The 21,031-nt window shown below is 41.8% G+C and overlaps 1 protein-coding gene across 4 annotated transcripts in view; it reads right to left on the bottom strand.

The window, feature by feature from the left end:
• Positions 1-21,031, bottom strand: part of LOC139170338 (tripartite motif-containing protein 59-like) — a 170,566-nt gene that overhangs the window by 131,112 nt on the left and 18,423 nt on the right. For all 4 annotated transcript variants that reach the window (XM_070757394.1, XM_070757397.1, XM_070757395.1 and 1 more), the window contains exon 2: positions 11,076-11,162. In XM_070757394.1, coding sequence (XP_070613495.1) covers positions 11,076-11,162 — 87 coding nt within the window. The remainder of the gene's footprint in view (positions 1-11,075; positions 11,163-21,031) is intronic.

The raw sequence follows: 21,031 nt of genomic DNA, 5'->3' as shown, positions 1-21,031 counted from the left end.
GAGATAGAATTAGATAAGATAATTTTAGGCCAAGATAAGAAAATGATTTCCAAAATATATAGATATATGTTACATTACAAAATGGAGGACTACATCGTTAAAAACAACATACACAGTTGGGGCAGAAATTTTGGTTATAGTATAAATTTAGACAAATGGGAAACAATCTGGACCAAAAACTATAAAATAACGAGGTCAACAGCTTTTAGGGAAAATATATATAAAATGTACTACCGGTGGCACCTCCCACCGGCAAGACTAGCACAAATGTACAAAGGAATAAATCCAAAATGCTGGAGATGTAAAAAAATGGGGACCTATTACCACATTTGGTGGACCTGCCCAAAAATTAAAAAAATTTGGATTAAAATGCAGAACTGGATAGAAGAGATATTACAAATGAAAATAAACAAAAAACCCGAAGCCTTTCTCCTTGGAATCATAGACCAAAAAATAGATAAAAACAAACATTATTTACTCATACATACATTGACAGCAATTAGAATAGCAATAGCCCAACAATGGAAGCAACCCGAACCCCCAGACGACGATTTGATAATAAAAAAAAAATTAGATTGTGCTGAATCAGATGCATTAACAATTAAATTAAAAAACAAAGAAGACTCCAAACATGATAAAACTTGGAAATACCTTTATAATTGGTTCAAGAGAAGAAATAAAACTCAAAAGAAAACACAAGACTAACAATACTTTATATCCTTTTTATTACATAGGAAAAATTATAAAAGATATATATATACCAAGTCTTTTATAAAGAAAGATTTGTATAATCTTAAAGAAAATTAAACATGAATGAAAGAAGGCGGATAAGAAAAAAACAAATGATTTAAAGAATAGTGACAACCTACAAGAGAAAATGGTAAATGCTGAGGTTATAACACGCTTCACCAGAAAATAATTTAAAATAAAAAATCAACCATAACTTACCTCCTAAAGGGAAGATAAGTACAAATACTATATAATATGCTAAGCGAATAAATATTGCTATTAATGTACTTAAATAAGTAACTATATTTTAAGATTTTTTTGTTTGTTTGTTGTTGTTTGTTTTTTCCTTTTGTTTTTGCTTGTTTGTTTGTTTGTCTGTCATGTGTTGATTTGGTTTTGTATCAATATATGATGTAAAACATTTATTTTGTGTAAATGTGTATATATGTAATAAAAAAACTTTTCTAAAAAAAAGAAAAAAAAAGAAAAGAAACCAAGTCCTTTTTGCGAGGAAGGAACTGGCTGAAAAGCCCTAATGGAAAGGAGATGATGGATCGCTTCCTCCATGCGGAGACAGGAGGAAGGGGATCTAGGAGAAGGGCACGAAATGAAATATTTGGGGGGGAATGGAGATAAACTCCAATTGAAGTCCCCGTGCCACTGTGGAAATAACCCAGGGGTCCTTACAGTAGCGGTGCCAGCTGGAAACGAACCAGGCCAGGCGCCCCCCAATGGGGATAGAGTGTTCATTACCACCTGCACCTTTCTGAGGCCTCGAGGTGGAGGAGCCTCTTCGATATCGAGACCCTCTGCCCCTGGGTATTCTATCTGATTGGGAACGAAACCGAGAATTATACTGACCTGAGTTTCTTTGAAACATGAACCCCTGATCTTGTTGGCAATTGGACTGTCGAATGAACTGAAGCGTTTTAACAGACTTCTTGGTAGTAGGCCCCAGGATTTTCTTCTTATCAGTGGTTTCTGTAAGTAGAGGATCAAGTAAATCACCAAATAATAGCTTACGTTTTAGAGGGCCCAAGGAAAGCTGCCATTTCTGCCTCACTCCGGCTTGCCAAGGGCGGAGCCAGAGAAGCCGCCTGGCTACTGTCGAAGCAGCCACCGACTTTGCCACAAATCTTGAGGACTGTAGGGTGGCATCCGCAACATACAGGGCTGCTGCAAAAACCTTGTTGAGGTCTTGTTGGCCCCTTAAGTCATCGGGAGGCATATGCTGTTGAAGTTGCTGCAACCACAGAAGCATGGCTCTAATAAAGAAGGATGCTGACGCTGCGCATTTGATTGCCCAGGTGTCTGCCAGGAAACATTTCTTGAGCATTTGCTCCAGATGTTTGTCCTCTGGCTTTAAGACTTCTTCTGCCTCGCCAGGCATAGCTGCTGCAGAATGCAGGGTCTTGACCAGTTCATCTGCTTTGGGACCAATAAGAACATCCTCATAAGAAGGTGAGACTTTATAAAGATTCTTATCTTTAGAGGAGGGATTGGAACCTAGAGTTGGATGATCCCACTGTTTCAGCAAAGCGTCCTTAAATAATTTAGGCATGGGAATGACCTCGGTATCTTCCTGCTCCTGCATGAAGAAGGGAAGATTCTCCTCCTGTGGAGTATCAGAAGTAGGTGCAGGCTTGTCCTGACCTGAAAGGCCTGTGGCTGCTCTTGCCTTAAGTAGCAGAGACTTAAACAGCTGAAAGGGAAAAATAGTAGAGGATGGAGGAATGTTGATTTGAGATTCTTCATCCTCAGAGACGCCTTGGAAGGGGTCATCCCTATCTTCAGGATCATCATCATCCTCGTACTCCTGCTCAGAGGAATCAGAGTCTGGTTCTTGAGGGACTCTGTAGGCTGAGAAGGAAGTCAGGTGTCTAAGACGGGTTTGACTATGAGGATGGGGCTGCGCATTGATGGCCTTGAATTTGGCATCAATAACTTGAGATAAGGCAGAAAACATAGATTGCAGTTCAGGTGGAAGGTTAGTAATAGAAGCAGGAAATTCAGAGGGAACCCTGTTGGCCCTGGAAGATTCAGGTTCTGAAGGGCCCTGAGTCAAATGGTCTGGTATTTCTGGACCTAAGCCCCATAAGTTAGGCTGGGGTCTATTTAGGTTTGGTTCATCCAGAGACAAGACAGGTACACCTGAGGGAGGCAGCTCAAAGGAGTCTGGAGTTTAGGTGAGCTTACATGCACTTGGGCCTGCACTCTTAAGTATTTACCTGATTGTTCATGAATTTTTTGGAGTGCTTTATCTCTTCTCTTTTCAGCTCTGGTGGGCTGCGAAAGAAGAGGACGAGGCCTGGGGGATGGTTTGAATCTTATCATCAGTAGGCCTAGGATCCTGATTATTTCTGGAAGAAGTGCCTCTCTTGGGAATAGCAGAAGCCATGGCCTGAACAATTTACAGGGACAAGGTCTGGAGCCAAAAATTTGGGAGAAGCAATAGGCTGAACAATTTAAATCCCAAGAGGAAAGGGGCCCAAACTCCTAGGTCCAGGAGCTTCTGCCCTCAAAGACAAGCCTGGATCAATCCAGACTTCGTTCCAGTGAGACCAGCAGGGCTAGGCCTCAATGATTAAGCAACCAAGGCACGCTGGTTGAGAGGCCTAGCACGGGAGTACAAGCCTGAGACTCTCACAGTCTACTCTGGGCCACGCGGCGGACTTTATGGCACCAGACAGCCTGTGCATGGGCGGGCCATTGGTGCCGGTATTACTGGACGCTGAGGGCCTTCGCGTCAAGAAAACTCACTAAAGAGTTAAACTAAGTCTGGGGGACAGAACAAGCGCCCTTGTAAAGTATCCCACTCCGCAGGAGGTGCCAAAATAAATACAGCCAAGTAATAAAAACCTCCCAGCCGGGCAGATTTAGAAGAAGAAATACAGCCAACTGAAGCGATATGGCAAGGCAATTACGCAATTAACTGGAAGCCTTATTGCCGCTTCACCGCTCGGAGCCTAGCCTTGGAGGGCTGGCTGGAAGCTCTGTTCCCTCTAAGCTGCGCGCTTCTGCACGCGCGCACCCCAAAACACCCCCCATGCACCCCTTTTCCAAGGGTGCGCAAGGAGCCGCCCCCGCCCCCCTGCGCCTCCGTCCCCCTCGTGCCCCTGGCTTCTCGCCGCTGCCCCCACCTGCCCGCCCGATCCACCTTTCTCCTCCTCCTCCGCTTCCTGCCTTGGGGCGCGGCTCCTCCCGCAGCGGCAACACCTGCCCTTCCCCTCTCGCAGTCCCATCGCCGAGAGCGCTTTCATCTCGGGCTGTCAGCGAGGGGGCTGCAGGAGAGGCAGGGCAGGCATTCTCACAGCGAAGGCCGGCGAAGGTGATTTTCAATGTCGGGCGCGCCAAAGGTTTTTCTTATTTTGAATGTTCCGGGCGGGCTGGCAGGGGGATGGGGGAGCGCGTGCACCTGCGCGCCTGACATTGAAAATCACCTTTGCCGGCCTCCGCTGTGAGAAGAATGGAGAAAGAACGAGAGAGAGTGAGAGCAACAGACAGAGCAAGATAGAAAATGAGAGAGAGAGAGAGAAAGAGGGGGGAGAGAAAGAGATAGCGAGAGAGAGAGAACAAGAGAGAGAGAGGGAGAGAAAGAGTGAGAGAGAAAGCAAGAGAAATAAAGAAAACAAGAGAGAAAGTGAGAAAAAGAGAGAGAGAGCAAGAGGGGGAGAGAAAGAGAGAGAAAGAAAGAGATGAGAGGAAGAAAGAGAGTGAGATAGAGGAAGAAAGCAAGAGAGAGAGACAGAGAAAGCAAGAGAGAGATAGAAGAGTGGAAGGAAGAAAGAGAGGGAGAGAAATGATAGAAAAAAGGGGAGAAAAAAGAGAAATGAGAAAATGATTGAGGCAGAGAATGACAGGAAAGAGAGAGAAAGAGAGAGAGAAGTGACTCTTGATTTAAAGCATATGGTAAAAGCACTTAAGTAATAACAGAGAAAAAAAACCCCAGCTGTCACCTGTTTTTATTAATAGTTATGTTTTAGGTTTTGCTGGTTGTTTTAGTTTTAATAGTAATGGATTTTGGGTTTTTTAAATTATTAATTTCTTTTAATAAAAAAGAAGGGATTTTTTTTCGTATGTATGTATGTATTTATTTATTTATTTTTATGCCACCCAGTCCCGCTCAGACACTATACTTTTCCGCCCACACCCAAAAAAAATTAGAGGGAACATTGGCTGGAAGCCGAATTGCTTTGATTCAATAGAAGAACTAATTACTTATCTTTTTTGCTGAATTTTGGTAGAAGAAGAAGGGAAGGTGTTTGTTTGGTGAGGAGCTGAGCCACCACGTGTCCTACCGGTAGGAGGACTGAGCGAATTCTGGGGAAGATCCAGCAATCTTTTTAAAGACGGACTCAGTCCTATGCAGATTGGACAGTGAGCAACCCATGTGACTGCTGGACCCGCTCCTACAGTACGGAGAATGTGCCAGAAGCTGAAACATTTCAGATCCTTGAGAGATTTTGAGTCTAAAAGCAGCCTCCAGATTTTCTACTTTATTCTGTCACTAGGTTTGCAACTATAACCAAAATAATATTATAAGCACTTTATTAGAGTTATTATTTTTTTACACCCATTTTAGTTTGTTGACACACTACTGTGCTCAACTTTCAAAATTACCAATAAATAAATAATTGATAGGGGTATTTCCAGTTATTTCAATTCACATATAGAAGTCTGGAAGTTAGTTTGGGTTTACTTTTTCTGGAATTTTAATCCCAACCAAAGTGTTTGCATACTTCGAAAAAAACCCACTGAAATATGAAAATCAACCGTTGAACTTACCTTTATCTGAACGGTGATTCTCAATCGATTAGGAGTAGTCCACAGTCAGTGGGTTGACTTCTGTCCGTCAACCAATCAGGACTGAGCCCATGTTATAAAAGCTCAAATTCTGACAGTCTTCCTGCTTTTTTTCAAAGTTCGAAGCTTGGGCTCAGTGTGGTCAGCACATATACAAGACTGACAGAAATAACATATAGTTGAGACATTTAGAATAGGACACCAGAATAGGTATAGATTTGTTTTAGCTGAAAAGAGAAGGTCAGGATACAGAAAATACAGAACCTTACTAGGAAGATTACAAGGGAGGGCCTGACTGTGGACTACTCCTAATCGATTGAGAATCACCGTTTAGATAAAGGTAAGTTCAACGGTTGATTCTCCAATCATTGGAGTAGTCCACAGTCAGTGGGACCTGCCAAAGCCTGAATCCCTCGGGAGGGATTAAAACTAGGTATCTGGAGTAGATGCAGGAATCACTTGCTGAAGGACCCTTCTACCGAAGGCTGCGTCAGAAGAGGCAAATGTGTCTATCTTGTAATGCCTGATGAAAGTGGTAGGAGCAGACTAGGTAGCTGCTCTACAGACCTCTTCTAGGGAAGCCTGTTTAGACCAGGCGGCTGAGACAGCTGCGCTCCTGGTACAGTGGTCAGTAATACCCCTAGGGTGAGGAGCTGCAGACAGGTCGTAGGCCTTAGCTATGACCGCCCTTATCCATCTACCTATAGTGTTGGAGTTGACCTTTCTCCCCATAGAGGCCGGGAGGTATGAGATGAAAAGGGCCTCAGACTTTCTCCATTCTGCTGTGCGCTTCAAATAGATGCGTAAAGCGCACCTGACATCTAAGGTGTGCCACTTTCGTTCCAGAGGGTGAACAGGCCTGGAGCAGAAGGAGGAAAGGGAAAGTTCCTGAGATCAGTGGAACAATGAGTTTATTTTAGGGAGAAAGGAGAGATCAAGGCGTAAGACGACCTTGTCAGGCAAAAATAGACAGAAATCCTTGCGCATGGATAGTGCAGCTAATTCTGAAATTCTTCTGGCCGAGGTGACGGCCACGAGAAAGGCCACCTTCTGAGTAAGGTGACAAGTGGAAGAGTCCCGGAGCGGCTCATATGGAGGTTTTGTCAGAGTGTCCAGTACCTTGGTCAGGTTCCATTTGGGAAAATGATGAGTTACTGGAGGAGTGCATATGGAAGCACCCCTCAGAAAACTTTTAATCAGCAGGTGCTGCGACAAAGGAGAGGAGTCTGCACAGGCGAAGATAGAGCCGATACCTGGCGTTTGAGTGTGTTGTGAGCCAGGCCTTTAGCAAAACCATCACTCAGGAAACCCAACAATTGACCGACCGTTAAGTCTGTTGGGGAGCAGCGTGATCCTTTGCATCACCTGCAGAAGGTGCGCCAAGTAGAGCAGTAGATCCACTGGGTAGATGCCCACCAGCTGTTAATGATCAGGTCCATCGCTCCAGTAGACACTTGGCGGTTGACTAACATGAGCTGCTCAAGTGCCAAGCAGTCAGTTTCATCCAGTGGGGGTCTGGATGGCATACTGACCCTTGCTTCAATGTGTTGGTTAGTACAGGAAGACACCAAGGAGGGGATACAGATAAGGTCACAAGGTCTGCAAACCATGGCCTGCGGGGCCAGTATGGGGCCACCAGGACCAGCTCCACTCCCTCCTGCAACAGCTTGCGTATCACTCTGGGGATCAGAGCAAGAGGCGGAAAGGCGTAGAGAAGACTCTCCGGCCATGGAGAACGGAGAGCATCCGTGCCTTCTGCTCCCTGGCAGCGGAATCTGGGGCAGGTGGGTGTTCGTGCTGGTGGCGAAAAGGTCCACTTGAGGCTGCCCCAATTGGGAACAAATCTTCCTGAAGATGCTGGGATGCAGCCGCCACTCCGTTTGATCTATCATGGAGCAGCTGAGCCAGTCCGCCATGGTGTTGTCCTCCCCTGAAATTTAGTCCACCTTGATGGAGAGCAGATGGTTTTCAGTCCAAGAACAAAGGATCTTGGCTTCCTCTGTAAGCGCAGGGGACCTGGTACCCTCCTGCCTGTTGATATGCACCTTGGCTGTGGTGCTGGTGATGAGAACCAGAATATGCTTCCCCACCGTCAGCTGGTTGAGATCTTGGAGGGCTAGAGAAACTGCCCGCAATTCCAGGATGTTGATAGGCAGAGAGGACTCCTGTTCCGACTAGAGACCCTGTGCCGCAGAAGAATTGATGTGAGCCCCCATCCCAAGAGGCTGGCATCCATTGTCAGCACCAGATGGGCTGGTTCGATGAAACAGGAACCCTGGCTCAAGGTCTCTGGAGATATAACAAAATCTAAGGAATTGGAGAAAATCGGGATGGATAGAAATATGGAGATAAGCCTCCGTAAGGTCAATGGAAGATAGAAGGTCGCCCTTCCTTATGCACGCAAAGAGGAATTGAAGTGAGTGCATCTTGAACCGCCGGTATCTAATCTTTTAAGGTCCAGAATAGCTCTCCATCCCTCCACCCCCGAAGACTTAGGAACCAGGAAAAGGATGGAGTAAAATCCTGATCTAGCCTCATGATCAGGCACCTGCTGAATGGCCTTAATCTCAAGAAGATGGTTAACGGCCTCTTTCATGAGGCTTTTCTTGGCCAAATTGTTAGACACAGGGCACCGGATAAAAAAGTTCGGGGGCTTAGAGAGGAACTCTAGGGAGAGGCCATTTTTTACCATCTCCCTGACCCATGCATCAGATGTGGTTTCCCATTGGTCCGCAAAAAGCAAAAGGCGAGCACTAATGGGAGGGTCCAGATCCTCCGGTGACTCACTTGATGCGTCGAAATGGGCGGCCTCCTCCTCCTCCTCCTCAAAATGGCCGTTTGGAACCCCTGCCCCTAAAGGACTGGTTCTGGAAAGGGCACTGACGTGCTCCATAGAAATTGTGTTGGCCATAAGAATATGGCTGCCTGAAAGAAACAGAAGCGATAAGGTCTTCTTGGGTTAGAAACAAATTTTGAATTACCTCTGTGATTAGCATGAGGCAAGATCTTACGTTTGTCCTTGTCCTCGGTTAGCAGCGGTTACAAAGCAGGTCCAAAGAGATGTTGTCCATCGAAAGAAGAGGTAGCAAGTTTCCACTTATGTTTGGCATCCGCTTGCCAGGAGCGGAGCCAGAGCATCCTATGGGCCACAGTAGAAGTTGCCATAGTGTGGGAGGCGAACCTGGTTGCTTGAAGTGAAGCGTCCGCAGTGAAGCGTGTCGCTGCTAGCATCTTGGCGATGTCTTGCTGAGATTTAGTATCATCAGGTGAAATCCTTTCTTGTAGATCCCGCAGGTCAAATTTGCCCGGGCAAAGAAGGAAGCCGGAGTGGCTGCCTTCACTACCCAGGCACCAGTTTGGTGATTTTTTATGAGAGTCTGCTCGACTCTTTTGTCCTCCAGCTTCATCAATTCTGCTGCCTCTCCCGAGAGATTGGTGGGGGACAAGAGGGCGGTAATGGGAGCGTCCACCTTGGGCGGCTTGAGCGAAGGGGCTAGTTCTGGGCCAACATTGAAGAACTTTCTATCATTAGTGGAGGGCATGGGGCCTGCTGAAGGGAAGAGCCACTGTTGTTGAACTGACTCTACAAACAGGGGTGGACAAGGGATTACTTGAGCTTCAGGGGTGTTTAGAGAAAAGAGGGGGTTAATGTCTAATCCAGAGGGAACCAAGGGGTTTGCTGTAGTCAATTTTGCCGCGTACCTAGCTTTGAATAACATGGAACGGAATAAGGAGGGATGGAAGAGCCCTGCAATAGTGGGGGGTTCAGGGGGGATACCTTTATCGTCTGATAGTTCCAAATCCGGCCCCCCATCCTCCTCCTTTGCTGTGCCACGAAACTCTGGTGCATAACTCATATGAGGTAGGGTCTGAGTAACCTGGGCCTTAGGTAAATTCAAATGGGCTGCAGAAGGAACTATTGGACTGCACCAGGGATAGAGGCTTTGGTCTCCCTCATCATCTGTATGCATTGAGACATGCTCTGGGAGACTGCTGCCGAGATAATAGCCTGTATATTGGCAGGATCCTGAAACCCCTGAATGACCGGCACATTCTGATAGGCCATGGTAGGAACTGCAGCAGGGCTTGAAAGGTGAAGTAACAGACAGTCAGTGAGTTGACCACACACGTCCTGCTGAGGACTGAAGAAAAAAAGGGAAGACTGACAGAATTTGAGCTTTTATAACATGGGCTCAGTCCTGATTGGTTGACGGATGGAGGTCAACCCACTGGCTGTGGACTACTCCAATGATTGGAGAATATGCTTTTACGATAATTTAATTAGTTATGTTTCGGTATTAGATTATTACTGCCTATATTAGAAAAAAACCAAGATGGAAAGCAACTTTTATTTCTTTTAACAGAAAAGCTCCCAATCCATGTCATATTTTTTTAAGTAAAGAAAAAACACATATACTATTAAGAAAAGCTTCTGACTGTTTTCATTTCCAACAAAAGCAAAAGGATCAAAAGGTCTATTAGTATCATATGAAAAATTGTCACTTTTTTCAGTGACATTGTAATTTTGAAAGATCATTAAATGAACTGTTGTAAGTTGAGAACTATCGGTATACCATTTTACCAATGGTATGCTTAGAACAGAACTGAGAAAAAATAGTATTTTCACTGTATATATGTGTAGCCGATGTAGCATGTATGTTAGGATAGGATTATATTATATCTGTACTTCTAGCATAATATGCCTTGCTCACTTTGATTCCATTATAGCCAGGACAGGACTACACGTATTTCACATAGTCAGTCTGTACTTCTGGTGGAAACTGCTAAAGGAAATAACTGACCATAAAACAGTTCAACAACATCCCCCTGATAACAAGTAGATATCACTCAAGGATGAAAGCTGTGTGATCAAAGGATGCAATATACATTGCTTGAAGACAACAGGATGAGACTGTGATAAAAGGCATTGCTCATGGTAAACAGGAGATTGGCTGTGATAAAGACAAATGGCTCAAGGAAATTAGCTACATGAAAGGACATTACTTGAAAGGACATTTGCTCAAAGAAATTAGTTGTGAGAGACATTTGCTCAAAGGAAACTATTCAAGGAAATTGGTTACATGACATATGGGGATAGGAAGGACTTGAAAGTTGTATTGGATGTTTGTATATCAGTTGACATGTACGTGTAATCATTCCCATTTGCATATGCTCCCAATAAAAGGAAGCGCACAGCTCAACACTGTGTCACTTCACCCAGAGGGAAATGTGTCCAAGTCTTCTTTCTAGGATTGGCGTTTGTGAGTGACCCCGCCTGGCTGGGGGTGCTGTAAGTCCCTCTGAGACATCGTTCCCCTCAGGGATTTTGCAGCACCTCATATATGCAGAAGCATAATCTATTTGATGAAATGTTTTTTCTCATCTGATTCTCAACTTGTTAATTGTTAATTATCTGATCTCATCTGATTCTCAACTTGTCAACTTGTTAAGTGCTATTGCTAACATGTTGTAAGCCGCCCTGAGTCTAAGGAGAAGGGCGGCATAAAAATCAATCAAACAAACAAACAAATAATTCAGTTTACCTTTTCATCCTTTGGAGATACTGAGATTTCATTCATCATTTTCAGCTGCAATTCTCTTATTTTCTTCAGATTACTAAAGAAGGCTAGCTGTAGAAAAGATAGTTCAAAAAGTTAAACCAGTTTAAGATGCACAACACTTTATTTAAACATCATTTCTAATTACAGTGGTACCTCGGTACTCAAACGCTTTGGTTCTCGTACATTTCGGATACCGAACAAAATTTTCGGCAAAAATTTGTTTCGGTATCTGAACAAAAATTCGGATACCGAACAGCCACAGAAAATTTTGTTTATTATCCGAAATGAGAGGACAGGGTGAGAAGGAATGGGAGTCGGAATCCGACACGCCCATCCTGGCCGCCCACTAAACAGCCTCCCAGTCGAGCTCCAAGCTGTAGGAAGGGGGGGGGCTGCAATACCGGCAGTTTCGGGGGGCCTCCTTTCCTCAGTGGTTCGTCTTGTTCCCTTTAAGCAGCTACACCAACTTTCTCCTTCCCAATGGCGGCAAAGGCTTTCCTTCGAGCAGCAGCAGCGCCGGGAACGTCAGCGGCTTCCCTTTCTCATGTCACGTTCCCGGCGCTGCTGCTGCTCGAAGGAAAGCCACCACTGCCGTCGCCGGGAAGGAGAAAGTTGGTGTAACTGCCTACAACTACAAGACGAGCCACTGAGGAAAGGAGCCCCCCCCAAAACTGCCGGTATTAAAGCTGCCCCCAGCTTGGAGCGGAAGGGTGTAGGAAGGGTGGGGGCGGCTGCAATACCGGCAGTTTCGGGGGTTGGGCTCCTTTCCTCAGTGGTTCGCCTTGTTCCCTTTAAGCAGCTACACCAACTTTCTCCTTCCCAACGGCGGCAGAGGCTTTCCTTCGAGCAGCAGCAGCGCCGGTAACGTCAGCGGCTTCCCTGTCTCATGTCACGTTCCCGCCGCTGCTGCTGCTCAAAGGAAAGCCACAGCCGCCAGGAAGGAGAAAGTTGGTGTAACTTCTTAAAGGGAAGAAGACGAACCACTGAGGAAAGGAGCCCCCCCCCGAAACTGCCGGTATTGCAGCTGCCCCCACCCTTACTACAGCTTGGAGGGCTTAGACCTCAGATCTTTATCCCATAGGAAATAAAGGAAATAGGGGCTGGAAACCAATTAAACCCATTTCCATTATTTCCTATGGGATAAATTAATTTGGTACTCGACCAAATCGGTTCTCGACCACACTTCTGGAACGAATTGTGGTCGAGAACCGAGGTACCACTGTACTTCAAACATTTTGAATAATTTTGCTTAAACCAAAAAAAAATCAGCAGAAATGTTTTCCAGTTTTAATGTTAGTATTATGTTTTAGCTAATATAGATTCAGACTTACCGTATATACTTGAGTATAAGCCGAGTTTTTCAGCCCCAAAAATGGGCTGAAAACCCCAACCTCGGCTTATACTCGGGTCACAAGAGGGCGCCGAATCACCACTTGGGACGGAAGCCGGGAAAGGAAGAGGAAGAGAGCCAGAATAACCCACAGCCACGGGGGAAGGAGGAGGAAAGAGTTGTCCTCCTCCTCCTTCCCCTGCTGCCGTACCAAGTGGATCTCTTTAACAAATCTGCTTCCCCTAACAACACATGGGGCAATAAAGGGAGACGGAGGAGGAGAGAGCCAGCAAGCTAAAGGGGGGGGGGAAATGGCATGAAATCTCTCCAGGCTTTAGAAGCCCCCAGCCGGAGAGAGAAGCAGATTTGTTAAAGAGATCCACTTGGTACGGCAGCAGGGAAAGGAGGAGGAGGACAGCTCTTTCCTCCTCCTTCCCCACGGGGAGGCTATTGGGCTATGTGGGCTATTCTGGCTCTCCTCCTCCTCCTTTCCCTGCTGCCGTCCCAAGTGGATCTCCTTAGCAAACCTGCTTCCCCTAACAACACATGGGGCAATAAAGGGAGACGAGGAGGAGGGAGGATCAGGGGTGGGAGATCCAGCCAGCAAGCCAGCAAGCAAGCTAAAGGGGGGGGGATGGCATGAACTCTCTCCAGGTTTCTAAAAACTTAGGTTTTTAGAAGACCCATGGGTTAGGGTTAAAAATGCAAGAGTCTTCAAACCTGGAAAGATTAAGGCTTGTGGACTTCAACTCCTACTCCTGAAGTAGCATGGCTGGTGCAGGAATTCTGGGAGTTGAAGTCCACTAGTCTTAAAACTGTCAAGTTTAAAGACCCCTGGGTTAGGTTTAGAAATAGGTTTTAGCTTGGTTGCTGATTGAGCTACTTTTTTTACTTTTTAATTTGTTATTACCAGATTGCTTTTGTTTACCCTCTTTTAAATTTACAGAGCTAGTTAATTGGTTTTCTTTAAAATAAATATTCTAAAACATTTAATCTACTGATGTCTCAATTAATGTAATTTTATTGGTTTCCATTTTTATAAGTTACCAGTAGCCACTGCATTTTCTAACCTCAGCTTATACTCCGGTCAATAAGTTTTCCAGTTTTTGTGGCAAAAAACTGGTGCCTCGGCTTATAGTCAGGTGGCTTATACTCGAGTATATACGGTATTTAGATTTTAAAAAATATATTAAGAAATAGGAGTCTATTTTCTAATTTTACTGTTATTTCTTAGAATTTGGTTTACAAGTTGCAATTTTAATTAAGGTCCTCAATAAGAGTTATATTCTTACATAATTGGTAAAAGTAAATAAGAACTAATAAGTTAAAGGAAAGAACCATTGAACCTATCTGAATGGTCTTCTCGATGCACTGGAAGGCGAGTCCAACGTGGGTAATACTCAAGTCTTATTGGTAGGGACTGAGTTTAAATTTGCATATTAAGTAGGTACTGCCCCCTAGCTGCCACAGCTCAGTGGAAGACACAAGAAAGATAAACAGAATTTACTCAATAATCTGCAACAGACAACAGGGAAAAAAACCCAACTGTAGAAAATTTTAGGCGCCCCTGAGCCAAATGGCCAGGAGGGTTTGGACTCTCCTTCCAGTGCATCGAGAAGACCGTTCAGGTAGCTTTAACAGTTCTTCTCCAAAGCACTGGGAAGGAGAGTCCAATGTGGGATATACGCAAGCCTAAGTTCCATGGGAGGGAGATGCCTGGACCAGGGGCACAGGAGAAATGCATACCCTTTGAAGAACTTGCCTCCCGAACGCCTCTACTGAGGTGAACGAATCCAGTCTGTAGTGTCGTATAAATGTGGACGGTGCTGACCAAGTGGCCACCCTGCAAATGTCCTCCATGGACACTTGTGTGGTACATGAGGCAGAGGTGGCTGCACTTCGGGTAGAGTGGCCAGTAATCCCAGTCGGTGGAGGACGAGAACTTGCCTTATAAGCCTCCACTATACACATCCGAAGCCAGCGGCTAAGTGTCTGTGATGATACTTTGAGATCCATTTTAGATTGAGAAAAGGAAACAAATAGGACCTCTGATTTCCTAAATGATTTAGTTTGTCTAATATAAATTTTCAGCGCCCGCTGGACGTCCACTTTGTGCCATCTAAGTTCTGATGGATGGTTGCCAGGTGTACAAAAGTCCGGCAACACGAGCACCTGCATTCTGTGGAATAAAGTGTTGACCTTTGAAATGAACACCCGGGAGACTTCCGGGTGACGCTCGACCGCACTGGGTAGGTGAAGACATTGCTCCGTCTTCGCTTCACCTTTTCCCTGCCACAGGGCGCGTATTTGTGCTTCGTCGGAGCCTGGAGGGCTCGACTCAGAACAGGGGGTCTCCCGGATCCCTTGGGGCAGATCACCACTGCCCCAGAGGGTAGGGAAAGCCCCACGGCTGTACCATGGAGAACCACGTCCCAGCAGCTGCCGGGACGCGGCCAAAGCGGTCGATCCACGAAGGGAGTCAAAAGAATCTTAAAGAAGTCTACAAAGAGATAGATCAGAAAAAACGACAACAAAGCACCTACAAGGTAATCTTTTGGCATTTAATATTTGCAAAGTGAAAAGTGAAGATCTTGAAAGTAAATAAAGCTCATATTCGGAAGTGAAATCCATCCGCAAAAGAGAAGAACGGCTGGATCTACTTTCCTTTGTTAAACTGCTTGTTTTGGAAGGGAAAAAAAAGTGACGATTTTATACCTTGCATTTTATAGTTTATAATTGGATACTATATAGTGTTCTTGAATTTTTAAGATTTTTTCTCTAAAAGGAACTTTTTTAAATATTTGGACTAACAAATAAATAATTGGATGAATTTGGACTATTTTAGAATGAATTGCGATAAATGAACTATAAATTCTTTTTTCAATGATTTTTTATCGTGTTGGATTAAAATTTTGAATTCCTTTTTTATTCTTGTTTGAATTTGGAATACGTTTATAACCAAAGGAATAAAGAAGAAAGAGAATTGTAAAACTTTGGAGCTATTCATTAAAAGACTATTTTCTTTGACACCAGAAGCGTAAGGATTATAAAAAAGAAAGATAGAAGGATCAGATTTATTTTCACCTGAACTTTATTTTGGACTTTATAAGTTTTTCACTTGAACTTTACTTTGGACTCTACACTGTTGGATTTTTATATTGTAGAAATATAGAAACATAGAAGTCTGACGGCAGAAAAAGACCTCATGGTCCATCTAGTCTGCCCTTATACTATTTTCTGTATTTTATCTTAGGATGGATATATGTTAATCCCAGGCATGTTTAAATTCAGTTACTGTGGATTTATCTACCACGTCTGCTGGAAGTTTGTTCCAAGGATCTACTACTCTTTCAGTAAAATAATATTTTCTCATGTTGCTTTTGATCTTTCCCCCAACTAACTTCCGATTGTGTCCCCTTGTTCTTGTGTTCACTTTCCTATTAAAAACACTTCCCTCCTGGACCTTATTTAACCCTTTAATATATTTAAATGTTTCAATCATGTCCCCCCTTTTCCTTCTGTCCTCCAGACTATACAGATTGAGTTCATTAAGTCTTTCCTGATACATTTTATGCTTAAGACCTTCCACCATTCTTGTAGCCCGTCTTAGGACCCGTTCAATTTTGTCAATATCTTTTTGTAGGTGAGGTCTCCAGAACTGAACACAGTATTCCAAATGTGGTCTCACCAGCATTCTATATAGCAGGATCATAATATCCCTCTTCCGGCTTGTTATACCTCTAGCTATGCAGCCAAGCATCCTACTTGCTTTCCCTACCGCCTGACTGCACTGTTCACCCATTTTGAGACTGTCAGAAATCACTACCCTTAAATCCTTTTCTTCTGAAGTATTTGCTAACACAGAACTGCCAATACAATACTCAGATTGAGGATTCCTTTTCCCCAAGTGCATTATTTTACATTTGGAAACATTAAACTGCAGTTTCCATTTCTTTGACCATTTATCTAGTAAAGCTAAATCATTTACCATATTACAAACGCCTCCAGGAATATCAACCCTATTGCACACTTTAGAGTCATCGGCAAATAGGCAAACCTTCCCTACCAAACCTTCCCCTATGTCACTCACAAACATATTAAAAAGAATAGGACCCAGAACAGACCCTTGTGGCACACCGCTTGTAACTTGACTCTGCTCAGAATACTCGCCGTTAACAATAACTCTCTGATGTCTACGCTTCAGCCAGCTGCAAATCCATTGAACTATCCAGGGATTAAATCCAATCTTCACTAATTTATCTATCAGCTCTTTATGTGGAACCGTATCAAAGGCTTTGCTGAAGTCCAGGTAGGCAATATCCACGGCACCACCTTCATCCAACACCTTTGTGACATAGTCAAAGAAATCAATGAGATTAGTCTGACATGATTTGCCTTCAGTAAAGCCATGCTGATTTGGGTCCAATAAGTTATTGTTTTTTAGGTGCTGATTTATCATCTTTTTGAGTAGAGTCTCCATCATTTTAACTACAACTGATGTCAAGCTAACTGGTCTGTAGTTACCAGCTTCTTCTCTACTGCCCTTCTTGTGGATAGGCACAACACTGGCCATTCTCCAATCCTCAGGAACTTCTCCTGTTAACAAGGATTGGTTAAACAAATCAGTCAGGGGGGTAGCAATGACAGATCTGAGTTCTTTAAGAACTCTGGGGTGGATGCCATCTGGACCCATTGTAATATAACTGTTTTAAATAATTATCTTTGCTTGGATCTTTAGTGGGGGCTTTTCTTTTTTTCTGGAAACTGAACTTTGGCCTTACTCTGGGAATTAATATTCTGGAAAAAATTTAAAACCAGCCTCCTCTTGTTTTTTCCTTCTTTTTTTTCTTATTAAGAAAACATTTTTACATTTTTATATATTTTTACTCTTTATGATATTTTTATTTTTTATTTTTTTGATATAATAAATCTTTAAATTTTAAATTCCCTTTTACTTTTTATATTTTTCTCCTTTTTTATATATATCCCCTTAGATTAAATAATTGTAACATTTTTTTATTTCTTTTTATTTTATCAAATTAAATCAGATATATAAAATGTGCTAGAAATTTTGTTTCTCCCCTTCCTATACCTGGTGCCCCCCCCACCTTAACAAATACAGTATATTACCCATCCTATACCTATGATTAGTTTTTCTTTTTTTTTATTAAAATCCCTTCTTTTATTATTCTTTTTTCTTTAATCTTTTTTGTGCATTTTTACTAAATTTAAATTGAACTTAACCCCTCTTATTACCAAAATATACAATATATTTTTCACATATTTCCCTCCTCCTTCTTACTCTACATTTTTCATATCTGTACTACAATTGCGTATCCTTCTTAATTGTTTAAAATAATTACTCCAATTATAACTATAAGAGATTGTATTAAGAAATTGTATAAGGCTTAAACTCTTGAGATATGAAAGGTTCTTACAGAGCACAAGTCTTACAGACTTCGGTGACAACAACAACTCGAAAACAAACATCTATTCCAACTCCAACCCCAACTCCCACACCTAAAGTATCTCCAACATCATCTCCACTACAACAAAGGACAATAACAACGTTAGCAAAGGAAAAAGAAAAAGAGAAAGAAAAGCCACCTGCAGAATTAAATCTCCAGTCTATTCAAGACACACTAGCAGGTATTCAAGATTTCATGCAGAAAACGCAAACCCAGACAAAAACCCAATTAGAAACAAATAAAGAGGAAGTGAAAAAATATTTCGAAGAAATGAAACAAGAGATGAAAAATGAGATGGGCACTCTGAAAACAGAAAGAGATTGGTGAACTTAAAACTGAAATTGGCGAAGTCAAAGGGAGCATGAGTGAGATGGACGGAAATATGAAAGTAATACAACAAAATTTACAAGAGAATGAAAAAAGAATAAAAACAATGGAAGAAAAAGTCCAAGACATGGGACAGAAGGTAGAAGAATATGAAGAACATAATTATGCAGCCTGCAGAAGCTTTGATGAAACAATAACCAATCTTGAACTCCAATCTGCATCACATGGCTTGAGATTCCAAAATATAGAGGAAGAAAGAGATGAAGATTTATCTGCAAAAATGGCAGAGATAATAGGTGAAATCTTAACAAGCTGATCCAGGAGAATTGATAAGAGAAATCGATGAAGTTTACAGAGTCCAAACAGGATATGTAAGATGGCACAACTTACCAAGAGAAGTACACATTAAGTTTGAAAGAAGAATAATCAAAGATGATATCTTAAAACAGGCAAGAAATCAAACTTGGAAACACAAAGGGAAAGATTCTGAAACAAGTTCCTAAGAGGGTAAGAGAAAGCAGAAGAGAATATTACTTCCTCACAAGTGTATTAATTAAAAAGAATATCGTCTTTCGATGGCTGGTACCGGAAGGCCTCACCTTGACCTGGCAAGCAATGAAAATTAAGATGGAGTGGATCAAGCAAGAGTTTGTTTTGCACAAAGTGGACTGGACAAGATTGATCAACTTCAGATAGAACTCAAGGGTAAAGAAGAAGAAAGGGGGGCCACCAGCAAGGAAAGGGGAGAAACACAAGAAGTTAAAAAGAAACAACCACAGGTCCAACAAGAATTGGTGTTAGATACTAGACTGCGTGAACCGAAAGAAACCAAAAAATATTATAAATAAAGATGCCACATGACTTGAAAATCTTTTCAGTCAATGTTAATGGTTTGAATAATCCAAAGAAAAGAAATCAAATATTGGCTAAACTCAAGAAACAAAAAGCACAAATAAACACCCTACAAGAAGTTCATATTAAAACATCAAAGAGAAGTCTCCTTAACAATTCAAAATTGGGGAAACTATATACTAGTTTGGCAAATCAAACGAAAAGAGGAGTGGCAATGTATATTGATGAAATAATTGAATCTAAACAAATATATAGTGATAGTGAAGGCAGAATCTTAATGGTACAATTGGATTTAGAAACAAAACCTCTCGCAATTGTCTCAATTTATGCACCAAATGACAACCAAAAACAATTTTATAAAGACTTGCATGACAAAATAAATGAATTATTAATAGAAAATATGATAATACAGTAATAGGAGATTTTAATGCAATTTCAGATAACCAAATGGACTGCACAGGGAGAAAAACAGAGAAGAAAAAAAAGGTAATCTTACCCCCAACATTCTGGAAAATGCGCACAGAATTATTATTAAAAGATATATGGCGTGAACATCATCCATATAATAAATAATACTTTTTATTCCAATCCACATAAAACTTGGTCTAGGATTGATATGGCCTAGGCTCCATTACATACAATGGAAAAGATTAGAGATATTGAGATTGAAACTAATAGCTGGGCCAATCATAATCCCTTAGTTATATATTGGAAGGGTAAAAGAAAAGTAAATAACTTCCCCGCTTTGAAACTAAACCAGAGCAAAGTGTGTTTCACTTTGTGAAAGAAGGACTGTGAATTACCTCACAGCTGCAAGCTAAGTATCACAGAACTGATAAGGGACTTGTACAAATTACCAGTTTGTTTGGAGACAAAGTGCTCTTTGCTATACTCTTTTCTTTTTCAACTTATCCCAATTAATCCCTGACCAAATTTTTTTACAGAATTAAATAGTATTACAAAAAAATTTATATGGCAAGACAAGAAACCAAGAATAAAACAAAATTCATTAGAAGACTGTAAAGAAAGAGGAGGCCTAGGCCTCCCAAATTGGAAATTATATTACCAAGCTACTGCCCTAACATGGATAAAAGAATTGTTAACTCTTGAAAACCAAAGAGTACTTAATTTAGAAGGCCATGATTTAATGTTAGGCTGGCACGCCTTTATATGGTATGAAAAGTTGAAAACTCACTCATATTTTAAAAGTAATATTATCAGAAAAGCACTGATAGACGTTTGGAATGAAATAAAGAAAAATCATTTTGTAGTAATGGAAGGGATTTCACCAATTGAGGCCATTTCGTACCCAAACTTTTTAAAAGATGGAAAGATATGGAAATATAGGGATTTATTCGATAACCAATTAAAATTAAGAACAAGAATTACAAGAGTTAGGTATTGATTTGGATTGGTGGCAGTATGCGCAGATTAGCTCTAGATATCAAAAGGATATCAAAATTTATATTTTTAAAAAAGAAAATAATATATTGGGTAAATTGTTGACTCAAAATCAAGGGAAACTAATTTGAAAGGTATATAAATATTTAATAAACTATAGAACGATAGGTTGGATATTGAAAGACAATATGATCAGCTGGTGCAAAAATTTTGGAAAAGAAATAAATTTGGAAACATGGGAAAAGTTATGGGTATATAATTGGAAAATAATAAAATCAATTTCTTTTAAAGAAAATGAAATTAAGATGTTTTATAGATGGCATCTCCCACCATATAGAATTTCTTTTAAAGAAAATGAAATTAAGATTTTTTATAGATGGCATCTCCCACCATATAGAATTTCAAAAATGTTTCCTAATATCTCTCCCACCTGCTGGAAATGTAAAAAAAAAATTGGTACATATTTTCATACATGGTGGACTTGCCTTGAAGCCAAGATTTATTGCAATAAAGTAGAAAAATTGTTAAAGGAAATAATGAACGAGAAGATTAGAAAGACT

This window comes from Erythrolamprus reginae, chromosome 7 (genome assembly GCF_031021105.1).
Source record: "Erythrolamprus reginae isolate rEryReg1 chromosome 7, rEryReg1.hap1, whole genome shotgun sequence".
Taxonomy (NCBI): Eukaryota; Metazoa; Chordata; class Lepidosauria; order Squamata; family Dipsadidae; genus Erythrolamprus; species Erythrolamprus reginae.
Note: the sequence above shows the minus strand (reverse complement) of the source record. Positions and strands in the feature narration are given on the sequence as shown.